This window comes from Hyla sarda, chromosome 7 (genome assembly GCF_029499605.1).
Source record: "Hyla sarda isolate aHylSar1 chromosome 7, aHylSar1.hap1, whole genome shotgun sequence".
Taxonomy (NCBI): Eukaryota; Metazoa; Chordata; class Amphibia; order Anura; family Hylidae; genus Hyla; species Hyla sarda.
The window spans coordinates 169,787,305-169,801,412 of record NC_079195.1 but is presented as its reverse complement, the minus strand read 5'-3'; the positions used below and the strand labels follow the sequence as shown (position 1 = coordinate 169,801,412).

General features: G+C 44.6%; 1 protein-coding gene and 1 pseudogene across 1 annotated transcript in view; both read right to left on the bottom strand.

Annotated features, from left to right (window-relative positions):
* The window catches only part of CHUK (component of inhibitor of nuclear factor kappa B kinase complex), a 54,797-nt gene that overhangs the window by 13,612 nt on the left and 27,077 nt on the right, over positions 1-14,108 (bottom strand). Inside the window, exons 7-13 of the mRNA XM_056531257.1 lie at positions 13,868-13,992; positions 8,516-8,623; positions 6,579-6,714; positions 6,300-6,494; positions 2,965-3,067; positions 1,640-1,763; positions 1,410-1,561 (exon numbers count right to left, since the gene is read on the bottom strand). Coding sequence (XP_056387232.1) covers positions 1,410-1,561; positions 1,640-1,763; positions 2,965-3,067; positions 6,300-6,494; positions 6,579-6,714; positions 8,516-8,623; positions 13,868-13,992 — 943 coding nt within the window. The remainder of the gene's footprint in view (positions 1-1,409; positions 1,562-1,639; positions 1,764-2,964; positions 3,068-6,299; positions 6,495-6,578; positions 6,715-8,515; positions 8,624-13,867; positions 13,993-14,108) is intronic.
* LOC130283597 (U2 spliceosomal RNA) lies at positions 5,827-5,996 on the bottom strand (annotated as a pseudogene).

Below are 14,108 nucleotides of genomic sequence, written 5' to 3'. Positions count from 1 at the left end.
GAAAAGTAAAATATGATTCACCAGATTATAAAACTGCATGTACTCATGTCCTCCCACATTGATACACATCCCTCATGTGCTTAGTACTAAAATCTTAAAAAAAAAAAAAAAGTACTATGTCCCAAGTTCTTACAACTAACTGCGATCCCCTGCACAGGACCAGGGCTCTGCCGTGGCTTTCCCGTGCGGGAGGAGTGACTGCCGCAATATGACGTTGCGGCAAACACGCCCCCTCCATGTATCTCTATGGGAGAGGCGGGGATGCAGCGTTCGTGCCTCGCCCATAGAGCTGTACGGGAAGGGGGTATACCGTCGTGAAGTCAACGCTGCAAGCTTTTCGCCAGCGCATGGCGTGGCAATGGAGGGGCCCCGTTTGGGAGATCGCGGGGGGTCCCAGCGGTCAGACAATAATCACCTATCCTGTGAATAGGGAATAAGTTGTTGTTGCTGCAGAAGTCCTTTATAACTATTTTTGACATGTCACCCAGACATGGCAAAAGTTAAGATTGCATTTGGTCTCACTCCTGAGACCCACTACGATCATGAGTTCTAATCCAGTGATGTGTGTGGCAGCCCACTCCACTTCCCGCCCATTACCATCGGATCTCAGGAATAAGTACCGATACGATCTCACCTTTCAAAAGTATTTTCAAATGACAGTAACTCGTTAATAAATAAAATAAGCATTAAAAGATACGGTAAAGGAAAAGAGGGGGGGCACTTACAAGTCGTAGTCTCTTGGAGGGTGCAGACTGTGTCTTTATTCGGTGCAGTCAAATTCCATAGCACAGGACACCAGAGTTCGCAGCATGGTGGTTGTGAACAGCTGCTTTTGCGCCGGTCTATGATGCGAAAGCAGTTGTTCACAACCACCAGGCTGAGAACCCTGGTGTCCTGCGCTATGGAATTTGACTGCACCGAATAAAGACAGACACAGTCTGCACCCTCCAAGAGACTACGACTTGTAAGTGCCCCCCCTCTTTTCCTTTGCTGTATCTTTTAATGCTAAATAAAATAAGTTCACCTTTTCAAGTTTTTTAATTTTTAAATAGAGGTGGAGTTGGGTACACAAAAACTGGATTTGCCAGGCAGCAGGGTTGGTAAGCTATCAGGAGAGGGACCACCATCAGCACACGCCCAGAAGAACCTTACAATGACATGTATGAGTGATGTGGCGGTGAAGGGTTGAATGGCTGGGATCAGAAGTAACATTGATCCTGTCTGTTGAAACAGAACATTAACTATATCTTACAGCTATGCCAATCCACCATTAAGGTCATTATTTGTAAGAACTTGGGACATAATAGTAAATTATTTAGCGGGAATGGGTTAAATGGTATTTTCTCACATGTAACATTTCTTGCACATTTACAGAATACATGTGACACAATGTTACCCAAATAACTCACAGATTCCATAGGCCATCTGATCACTGTAGCGTTCCAGGTCAATCTCAATGCTTTTTTTGAAGAACTGTAGCTTGGCCTCCAATTGCTGAGAGGCAGACACCATTGTGTTTTTCATCTTTGTTAGATTGGTATTGTACCGCAGTAAGCTAAGCCTTTAAAAACATACGTAATGTTAAAATAAGAATCAAAATAAAGTATTATAATATCAAATCTAGATTTTGGATACTTGCATCGCTGCTCTTTGGCCTTGAAATAGGTGGCTGTAGTCCTCCTTCAAGCCGGACACATAATGGACTGCTTCCGCCCATACCTTACGAAGCTGTAGGATTGGAAGCTGAGCTTTGCTATCCTGTACTGTGTTTAAAAAGTAAAATGATACATTAGTGCATGACTCCTTTCATATTACAGTGGGTCGTGCTTTACGCACATTTTCAAATGAATTGTCTTCCACTAGGATAGGAGCTATATAAAATCTGGTGTGAAAAATGTATAACAAACACTGTTAGTTACAGCAGTCTTCATACTTGTTAAAACTCTATAGCAATTAGGAATGTTAATTTAGCAAGGAACACACATTCTGGACGGTCTTAACTGGTCCGGCTGGAAGGTAGGTAGGTATGCAGGCAGGCAGGTAATCCCCCTACTTCAAAGAGTACTCTAGTGGAAAACATTTTTTTTTTTTAATGAACTGGTGCCAGAAAGTTAAAACATTTGTAAATTACTTCTAGTTAAAAATCTTAATCCTTCCAGTGCTTATCAGCTGCTGAATGCTACAGGGGAAGTTCTTTTATTTTTGAATTTCTGTCTGCTCTCTGCTGACACCTTTATCCATGTCAGGAACTGTCCAGAGCAGGATAAGTTTGCTATGGGGATTTGTTCCTGCTCTGGACAAATATATATATATATTTATTATAATTGTTTTCCACCGGAGTACCCCTTTAAATAAAAATCCCACTCCTCTTCCCTCCGCTCCCATGTTAGCAGGAGCTGCGCAGGTTATCTCCTTCACAGCATTGCACGGTCCTCTGCTTACCATGCGAACCACACGTGATGACATCATGTCATTGCACACATTGTGCAGGGTAAGCAGAGCGCCGCCCTGGTACAGTACTGGAGCAGGGATTCATGGTTTCTGCTCCTCTACAGTACTGAGTGGCAATTCATGCATAGTATACATATGGGCTGAGGATTGTTTTTTCATTTTATTTTTTATTTTTTTTATTGGATGTCCTCCTAAATACATATATAGAGAAAAATCTTATATTACAGCTCATACAACATCATCCAGCGTGAAGAGATGTCTCTCAAAGCAGTCAAATGCTCAAGAGACTTGGACTGCTCATTGCTGTATGTGGAGCAGCCTTCACATCAAGTCAAGCCAGTATTTAAAGGGCCAGAGCTTTGATCACTAAATTATTTTTTTTATTTACCAACAATATACATTAGAGGAAAGTTTTATAGTGTGGTCTAAGATTACGGAGTTTTCTTTTTAAATAATCCATATTGGATAAAAATTGTCTGTGCCCAGTTAGATGTAATATTGCATTAGACTTACCAATATAATTCACACATTCCGACAGGTGCCTTGGTTGAAAAGGTCCTTCATAGGCAGTTTTACTTTTGTCAAACAAATATACCATGTAGCTGTCCCAACCTCTCTATGAGCACACAAAAAAGAAAAAAAGAGTTTAGTATTTAGTAAAGTATATTATTTGTATACCGTATATACTCGAATATAAGCCGACCCGAGTATAAGCAGCGGCCCCTAATTTCACCCCAAAATCCCAGGAAAAGTTATTGACTCGAGTATAAGCCTAGGGTGAGAAATACATCATCCCCCCCTGTCATCATCCAGACCCCCGTCATTAACATCCTCATCATTATCACTCTGTCATCATTCAGACCCTCATCATCATCACCTGTCATCATCCCCTTGTCATCATCCCACACCCCCCCCTTCATCATCCCCTTGTCCTCATCCCCTTATCATCCCACACCCCCCTTCATCATGCCCTTGTCATCATCCCCACCCCCCTTCATCATCCCCTTGTCATCATCCCACCCCCCCCCTTCATCATCCTCTTGTGAACTATCCGCCCTCAGTGGTCTTGAACCTGCGGACCTCCAGAGGTTTCAAAACTACAACTCCCAGCAAGCCCGGGCAGCCATCGGCTGTTCGAGCTTGCTGGGAGTTGTAGTTTTGAAACCTCTGGAGGTCCGCAGATTGAAGACCACTGCGGCCTTCAACATCATCCAGCCCCCTCTCACCCCCTTTAGTTTTGTACTCACCTCCGCTCGGCGCTGGTCCGGTGCTGCAGGACTGTCCGGTGTAGAGGTCGTCCGGTGGGATAGTTGTTCCGGGCTGCTATCTTCACCGGGGAGGCCTCTTCTAAGCGCTTCGGGCCCAGAATAGAGGCATTGCCTTGACGATGACGCAGAGGTACGTTGGTAATGAACGTACCTCTGCGTCGTCGTCAAGGCAACGTGACTATTCTGGGGCCGGGCCCGAAGCGCTTAGAAGAGGCCTCCCCGGTGAAGATAGCAACCCGGAACCACTATCCCACCGGACGACCTCCCCACCGGACAGTCCTGCAGCACCGGACCAGCGCCGAGCGGAGGCGAGTACTGTACAGAACTAAAGGGGGTGAGAGGGGGCTGGATGATGTCGAAGGCCGCAGTGGTCTTCAACCTGCGGACCTCCAGAGGTTTCAAAACTACAACTCCCAGCAAGCCCGGACAGCCGATGGGGATTTTGCTGGGAGTTGTAGTTTTGAAACCTCTGGAGGTCCGCAGGTTGAAGACCACTGCGGGTGGAGAGTTCACTCGAGTATAAGCCGGGGGGTGTTTTCAGCACGAAAAATCGTGCTGAAAAACTCTGCTTATACTCGAGTATATACGGTAGATTTCAGAAACAGAATTACCATTTTCAGACTTGCTATTAACTGACTCTTTTGGACATTTAAAGGATGGCTTATGCCATCAGTAAATGGGACAAATAAAGGCTGGACTAAATTAGTGTGGGTAGAGTGGGTGAGAGGTGAAAGAAGCTTAGTGATGGTTATAAGTAGCGACTGATTTCAGTAATTTTTTTCCAAAGGGTGTGCAACCAAATATTAAGTTACGGGTGCCAATAATTTTGTCCTGCCCATTTTTGGAGTTTGGTGTGACATAATTTCTTTTTTTCCTCCCTTTTTTGTTTAGTTCCAATACACACAAAGGGAATAAACAAGTGTATAGCAAAATATGTGTTACTGCAATTCTTTTCTGTGAGAAGAGAAAATTTCAGGGGTGCCAACATTTACGGCCATGACTGTATCAAAGTAGAGCACCACTTGGATATACTTGGAGTGTTTTCTGCAGATAGTGTGCATTGAGGATCCATATACAAGGCACATATTGCAGAGTTCTCTTTTATTCATATACCCTAAGGTGGGCATACACATTAGAGAAAAGTAGGTTGATGGTTGAACAACTGCTGAACAAACAATCATCTGAGGATTGATTGTTTCACAGATGCAGCCATACATATTTTAGTCTATGCTTTCGTCAGACTATTGCCCAAAGATTTCCAACCTGGATGATCTCTTTTTCAGACGACAAAGGTATCATAGTCAGCTAAAATGATCATTTGTTGTTGAATATTACCCGTCTAGTAATAAGTCTTGAGGGAATTATCAGCTTCACTGGGGGAATACCCAATGAATTTGAAAAAAAAGTATTTTTAAGCAATTACTGGAAATGTTATGTGTTTTTTTTTTTCCCTAAGAGCCGAGGAACGTGCTCTTGAATCATCCATAGTGCAAGAAAAAGTGCAAACGTGTTACACAAAAAAAAAAAAAAAAAAAATTTAACAAAGGATGCGGTCTATTGCAAGCTTTTCCCCAACAGGAGAGAGGCCCCCCAACAAACCTTACCCTTTGCCTCCAGACCAAAAGGTGCCTGCAAGGTTCAAGGTTTGATGTCCCCTTTCGCCAAAACTACTATGGGACCACAAATGCTCCCAGCATCCCCCTTGGCGTTAGCCAAGGTATCTGCCTGCAGAGCCGTAAACAGTCGGTCCCCTGCCCATGCAGGAGTACCCAGGGTTTTTGCAGGGAGGTGAGGAACCTGATGGCCACACACACCTCCCCTACACCGGTAGGTGGAACACCTAGAAGGACTACTGCATCCTAACAATCCTGTGAACACACAACATGCAAAAAGTGACACAGTGACAAAAAGAAAGAAATAAGTGAATGTGCGCAGGTATACTGCCCAGACATCTGGCCGGAGCTATAAAAATTTCTCTGTTCCTAGCCAGAAAGCTGGGAATCAAGAGGTGAGTGCCACAAAGGTAAAGAGATCATGGAGCCTGTGCTTCCACTCAGTGAGCCAATACTCCCAGTGAGTTTCAGCACCTCGGGAGAGACCAGGAGGGAACAGGTCACATCGGGGAAGCTGTCGAGCTGATTCCTCAGAACCAGCCCCAGAACGCCCTGGTACACCTGTCCCCTCCATGCAGCACCCATCCCCACCAGCTCCACACAAACTTGAAACTGATAAGAACGGATACTATGCTTGATCTTAGCCAAAAGGCCGAGAAGCGATGTTATGTTTTATTATAGGACACAGTACCATCAAGAATCCATAAACAATCCTTGGGAGTAAAGGAAAATACACCACTGGCTTTTTAAGGCCATAGCTACATCTACTAAGGAGGTGGTTGATGTTGATTTTGTGAACGTACCCTTAAATAGAAAATAGCCATGAGGACACAGGAAATTACAGAAACTATCTAAAACGGTACAGACACATACACAGAATCTATTTTTTTTAAATCTATTTATATATATGAAAAGACAGTATTGATTTCAAACTAGAAATGTTGCATAGGAGCTATTTAATTCTTACCACTCCATCTATCACACATTGGGAAGCAGGTTTCCTGGGATCAAGAGATACTCCCATCTCAAGCAGCAATTCTTGGTTGACTGTGGTTATTTCAGTCTCTCTTTCAATGCGAGACTGCAAGGAGTGTAGACTTTCATCTGGTTGCAGGAGAAAAGACAAAATCTTGGCAGACGTCATGTTCAAAATGTGGACAATCTTTAGGAAACAAAATGAATAAGCCCTGATCAACCAATACAGATTTCTCACATACAGTACACAAAACTGGAACCAAGGATGTACCTTAAGATTTAAAATATGATCCATTAGCACAAAACACTGAGGGCGGCCAGTGTTGCTATCCAAACCTCCACCTCGTTGCTGAGGGTCCCAGTTCAGGACCAATTGTAACCATGTCTCCAACTGATCGACCATGATACTACATAAAAAAAGGGTATAAATATGAAAAAACTTAAGTTGGTGGTTTTACTCCTCAAACAGCTTCCATACCAAAGATCCACATGTGAGCAACTACTGTATAAGTTTGCAGTGCTGTTTTCTATTACGTAACAATCCCTCCCATTCACAACTGTCTACAACATCAATAGCTTCACCAGAAAAGATCATCTTCTAATTTTTTTTTTAAACTTATCCCTTTATTCCTTCCTAGGTTCCAAGCAGCACTTAGAGTCTTCATAATCATAGATAAAGTTATTTACTAGACGTTTATTCATAAGTTAAATTTTTACACTTGAACATCGATTTGAATTTCTTTTAAGCCCACAAGGAAGAGTAATTCAGATCTCAAAGAACAATATGATGGCAGAATGCAAAACCGACTAAATGCCTATCTGCTTAAAAATGACACTGAAGGTTTAAATATATTTTGCAGTGGATAATGTATAATTGGACAAGGGTATAACTAACCAGAACTGGCACAACCAATGCAGGTGTATTTATTGTTCATTTAGCATAAATAGTTGCAGTGGGATCCCAAAAGATCACACTTATGACACTTCCAAGAGACTTAAAACTGCTTGTGCACATTTTACATGAGACATCAGAAGAGTACAGGAGCAACTCCCAACAACTTGTACTACTTAAATCATTTTGGTCATTTAGAAAAAAAATTAGACATGTCATGCAGATCAGTCAGTGTTAAGACTTCTATCTTTCTCTAGACATAGCCAGGTGAAGTGTGCCACAGCATATGTCACTGACCAGCTTGATTCAAGGAGAAAAAAAAAAAAAAAACATGACCTGAGGAAGAGGGGCGACCCCTCGAAATGCGTTGTCAGTTTTATATGAAGAAATAAAGACTGCATTCTTTATCAAACCCGAAGTCTTCACCTGATTGACCACTAATACAGATCCTGCGAGCGCCAGAGAAGTGTCTACTTTTGATCTGTGACCTCTGCCACGAGCACAGAACTTGCATCTTTACTGACCAGCTTGGCACTGCAGGAGTCAGGTTCTATTATAAGTCTATGGAGCTTTACTCCTGCAATCAGACAAACCGGGCACCAAGCCAGGGAGTGAAGCACTAGGTTGTGAGCTTCACCAGCTACAGTATATCTAGAGAGTGGTGGTGGTCTCAGCAATGAGAGCCAGATGGATCTAAACATTTCACATGTCAAAAGTTTTTTCTGACCATAAAGCTGTAATGTGGATTGGTCAGCTAAACTTTACCATAACAGATCCACTGGGCTATTATACTAGGCGGACCAAAAATATAACGCACCTTTGTAAAATAGCTAATATGATGTTGCAGTAATGCTGTCTCCATGAGCCCAATGCTACCTTCACTTACTTACCAATGATGGATAACCACTTCTCTGTAGAGGCAGATACAGCTGCAGTCAATCATTGTAAAAGAGGAAGAGAGAGACCAATGGGCTCATGGATATAGCCCCCTTATTGTATAAAAAGTATACATACTGCTATACAGAATGCTGACTGCATTTTCTGGGCAAACTGGGAGAATTTATTAATGCTTTCACAATACAGGATTTACTTTTGTAAAGTATTACAAATAACTTTAAACGTAATAACTTGCTTGCTAATAAATATGTCAATGTTTTAAGACAGGTTCACACAACAATTTTGCCTCAGTTTCACTGTTTCCAATAAAGTTAGTTTAGTTCTATGCAAAAACGTGGTCAAACTTGGTACTGTATATGCCAAAAAAAACAGACAAGTTATATCCAAAAACATGGTGTGAACATATCCTAATAACATACCTGCATAAATTATTGGGCTGTGGCAAGTGTGTGCTGAATCTAATTTCCCCCGACATCTCTTCATAAGCATAAATGTGTTTCGGGTCCTTTTTCTTGATCTTTTCATGCCTTCAGGAAAATAATCAATTTTGTATATATTAGGTAGCCGATAACAAATAAAAAAATATATATATATACACACACACACGTGAGACCTTAATTTATACAGGTTATCCCTTGAGATCAAAGGTGTAGACATGGCCAAAATGTTTAGCACTTAAAAGGGTACTCCGCCCCTGGCATCTTATCCCCTATCCAAAGGACAGGGGATAAGATGTTAGATTGCCGCGGTCCCGCTGCTGGGGACCCCGCCATCATTACTGCACAGAGCGAGTTCGCTCTGTGCGCAATGACGGGCGACACAGGGCTGCTGGGGACCCCGGGGGATCGCTGCTGCAGCACCCCGCTATCATTACTGCGCAGAGCGAGATCGCTCTGCACGTAATGATGGGCAATACAGGGGCCATCCTCTTAATGAAAGTCTATGGCAGGGGGCGTGACGACCACCACGCCCCCTCCCATAGACTTGTATTGACGGGGGCGGGCCATGACATCACGAGGGGCGGAGCCGTGACGTAACGATGCTCCGGCCCCTGTATTGCCCGTCATTACGTGCAGAGCGATCTCGCTCAGCGCAGTAATGATAGCAGGGTGCTGCAGCAGCGATCCCCGGGGTCCCCAGCAGCGGGACCGCGGCGATCTAACATCTTATCCCCTATCCTTTGGATAGGGGATAAGATGTCTAGGGCCAGGGTACCCCTTTAAGAGTCCATTGCATCCTCGCTTACCAATTTTTTTCAACTCTTTCATCCCAGTTCAGCTGCATTCATACATTTCATTACTGCAGATAGGACATACAACCACCAGAAAATGACATGCTTGTATGTGTAAACAAGTGGTCTCTCCTGTTTGGCTAAATTCTTGCCAACAGTATTGAATCAACGCCTATTACATCAGTCACTAGCTCCTACAGAAATCCTTAGGTAACCATGAGAGAAGTGACAAACAGTAAAAGGTGAATCCATACACAGAGTTATGGCACTCCCTGTCGATCGGTTGTTATAGGTCCCGACACCTCTCTCCTGAGTGTACGATCAACAGTAACATGGAAGAAAGACTGAAGCTAATGTTCACAAGGACATCTTTTTGTAAATAACTGTGTTGTCTATAGAAAAGCACCCATCAGTGCACGCATTAGGATATATATGGAGAAAAAAAAAAAAAAAGGACAATTATATCTAACGGCTGTTAAAAGAAGGAGCATGTTCATTATTTGCAGCTAAGTAAGAAATAAAAATGTGAAATAATCTGGTTGTTTTTTTTAACAGTTACAAATAGGACAGAAAATACACTGTGAATATGGCATAAAAATACATCACACATAATAATTATACTGTGAGTTAGGACAGGCAAATCCCTGAAGAAATATTACCAGGCACTGCCCATGTGCAGAACGGCAATTGTGTCACTAAAGCTGGTTGTTGGTAAGTATATAAGCAAAGTCCACTTCGGTGTGCGGCACAAAGTTAACATAGAAGATCTATTCACATACCATATATACTCGAGTATTAGCCGAGTTTTTCGGCACGATTTTTCGAGCTCAAAACGCCCCCCTTGGCTTATACTCGATTGAACTCTCCGCCTGTCAAACCTTTCTCAGCGGTCTTCAACCTGCGGACCTCCAGATGTTGCAAAACTACAACTCCCAGCATGCCCGGACAGCCATCGGCTGTCCGAGCATGCTGGGAGTTGTAGTTTTGAAACCCCTGGAGGTCCGCTGGTGTAAGATCACTACGGCCTTTGTCATCAACCAGACACCCCCTTTAGTTTTCTACTCACCTCCCCTCGGTGGGAAGGAAGGGTGAGCTGGTCCGGGCCAACTATGCTGCAGGGACTGGACTAGTGACATTGCCTTGACGACGACGAACAGGGACGCGCATGAACGTCCCTGTGCGTCATCGTCAAGGCAACGTCACTAGTCCGGGGCAGGCCCAGAGAAGAGCCCCCCAGTGAAGATGGACAGCCCGGAACGACTAACCCTCACCACCGGACGGTCCCTGCAGCATAGATGGCCCGGACCAGCTCAGCCTTCCTTCCCATTGAGGGGAGGTGAGTAGAAAACTAAAGGGGGGGGGGGGGTCTGGATGATGACGAAGGCCGCAGTGGTCTTCAACCAGCGGAGGTTTCAAAACTACAACTCCCAGCATGCCCGAACAGCCAATGGCTGAAGGGATTGAAAGGCGGTGATGATGAAGGGGGGGGGGGGGGGGGGGGGGAGAAGATGTATTTCTCACCCTAGGCTTATAGTCGAGTCAATAACGTTTCCTGGGTTTTTGGGGTGAAATTAGGGGCCTCGGCTTATATTCGAGTATATACGGTATATCCATCAGAAAAGGAAGGAAACTGTGCACCAACCATGAAATCTTGCTGTGAAAATGTATTAACAGTCCATAAACATGACCATAGACCACATACCCTCATGAAATGAACAGAGCAAGGATGGCAGAAGCATACACCCAGAAGACAGCCGCTGTTTCATGCCGCTAGGCCTTTTCTCAGGCCCCAGGTGACTTTTCTGTAATCACGTTTCGGAGCACAGTGTATTTATAGATGGCAACGAGCAACAGTAAACATCTATACTAGAGGTGCACCGAAATGGAAATTTCAGAACTGAAACAAAACCGAAATTAAAAAAAAAATGTCCGGCCGATACCGAAACCGAAAAAGACTTCTCCCTGTCTTCTGGTAAAATGCAGCGCTCCGCTCATTAGATTCCCCCACATTAGATTGCCAGCTCCCCCACATTAGGTCGGGAGTTCCCCCACATTAATAGGCAGCTCCCCCACATTAATAGGCAGCTCCCCCACAATAGTAGGCAGCTCCCCCACAATAGTAGGCAGCTCCCCCACAATAGGTCAGCATTTCCCCCACAATAGTAGGCAGTTCCCTCACAATATTAGGCAGCTCCCCCCCACATTATGTCAGCAGTTCCCCCACAATAGTAGGCAGCTCCCCCACAATAGTAGGCAGTTCCCCCACAATAGTAGGCAGCTTCCCACAACAATATTAGGCAGCTCCCCACAACAATATTAGGCTGCTCCCCCCACATTTGTAGGCAGCTCCCCCCCCCAGAATATTAGGCAGCTCCCCCCCCCCCCAACAATATTAGGCAGCTCCCCCCCATTTGTAGGCAGCTGCCCCCCCAACAATATTAGGCAGCTCCCCCACAATAGTAGGCAGCTTCCCCCCACCCCACAGACATACAGCTTCCAGCCATATACAGAGGCTGTATGTCAGTACTGCTGCCCCCACAGTGATCCGGTCACCGCTCCTCCGGCCCGTGGTCACATCTACTGCTATGGCCTATGGACCATAGCAGTAGGTGCCGGGACCGGGGGAGCGGTGACCGGAACACTGAACAAGATGACGCGGTCACTTACCAGGCCCCGGCCGGCGTGCGTTCTCCTGTGACGATCCTGCGGTCCTCCTGCGTCTCTATGGTTGTACGCACGGGACGTCAGTGACGTCCCGTGCGTACGACCATAGAGGCGGAGAAGTGAAGGAGGATCGTAGGAGGACGCCGGGGAATGGCGAGTGACCGGCGGACATCCTTATGTCCCGAAAAGATTTTTCGGGACACAGGGATGTCCGGGATAGGAATACTTCTTTTTATGTGCCCGGGCCGGCTCCCGTGTGTGGCTGCAGGCGGGGGCCGACCAGAGCATATAAAAACTAATACTGTATACTAAAAACCAGGGGGCCTCCAGCTGTTGTGAAACTACAACTCCCAGCATGCCCGGACAGCCTTTGCCGGTCCGGGCATGCTGGGAGTTGTAGTTTCACAACAGCTGGAGGCCCCCTGGTTTTTAGTATACAGTATATTAGTTTTTATATGCGCTGGCCGGCCCCCGCCTGCAGCCACACACGGGAGCCGGCCCGGGCACATAAAAAGAAGTATTCCTATCCCGGAGAGCGCGCCCCCCCAGATGTTGCGCCCGGTGTGGCCAGCCCCCCCTGCACCCCCCACGAGTGCCTCTGCCACTGGCAGTGTTTGCAACTTGTGCTGTGGGCGGGCAGGGGAGGTGGGTCATTATCGGCACATTTTTTTTTGTTTCGGCATTTCCCCGAAACAGCTATTTTCGGCCGATATGTATCGGCCGCCAATATGTATCGGCCGCCGATATATCGGTGCATCCCTAACAGTAACAGATTATGCTAAGAAAAACACCATGTTTGTTACAGTCGTTAAGACCTAAAGACCCAAGCGCATCAGCTCTCATAAGCAACAGCACCTCTGCATGTAACAACCACACATGCCTGTCTCCTTCCCTGTAAGGACAGTTAAAGTTTGAAGGAACTGAAAGAGTTAACTGACCCATGTCTCCTTTATAGACCTCCAGCATATGTGAGATAAATCTGGGTGCCCCCACTCCTGTTTTCAGTGAATACGCTTCTTGATACATAAATATAACTTCCTTTTTGTTTTCCCTATGTACTACATTCCACAAGGGCAAATTAAACAGTACACTACGTGCTCTTGCAGGTAATAAGATGTCTTACATTAACCCTGCAGTCATAGAGACTAAAAGAAAACTAAAAAAACTGCTATATTAGCCAGTTAGACTTCTGTTTTTCAAGGCTACAATTCTGTTTATTTTTTAGAACACTGCCTATTGTTCTACTACGTACACTGTGTTTGTGTATTTCACGGAATTTTATTTATGTATACATGTTTTCTGTAATCAGGTTTGGGAGCACAGAGTATATCTGAATGGTAACTAGCAACAGGAAGTCGTCATCTGGGGGCTGGAGGAAACGCCTAGTGGTGTGAAACAGCGGCTGTCGTCTGGGTTTATACTGCTGCTGTCCTAGCTCTGCTCATGTCATGGGGTATGTGGTTTATGTTTATGGACTTTTAATACATTTTCACATTAAGATTCCATGGTTGGTGCTCAGAGTTTCCTTCCTCTTCTGATGGATATATGTGAGTTAGGACAGAAGTTAATCTCTTTGCTGCACTTAGATAGGCCTTTGGGCAAGTGCAGTGACGACACTCCACACTCCATCACATGAAATGTAGGTTGCATTAGGAAACCTTATCGGGGAAACAGAATCAAAACAACAGACAACCCATGCAGGCCACATTAATTAAAATATACACAAAAGCCGCTCTTTGACGATTTAATACTATGCTACCCTATATAAGCCAAAAAAATCCAAAAAATATTTTTGAACAAACACCAGAATTAATCTTAAAATGAATAGTAGCCGTTCCCATTTAATGGAAAGCCTAAGTCTGAAGGCGTTACTTACCAAGTAAAAGGCTGCATGTTATGTAGGAACGGTCTGAAGCCAGCTATGCATTCAAATATCATGGTACCAAAGCTCCAGAAATCTACAGTCACAGTGTATGGTTTATTCTCAAAAAGCTCAGGAGCCTTTTGATAAAAAAGAAAACAAGAAACAGTTACAATTCTTTTATCTGAAGGGTTAACAAAATCTTTCTGCAAAGTTCCTCATTTGTGTTTGTCAGGAACAAATTTGCCTCTTCCAT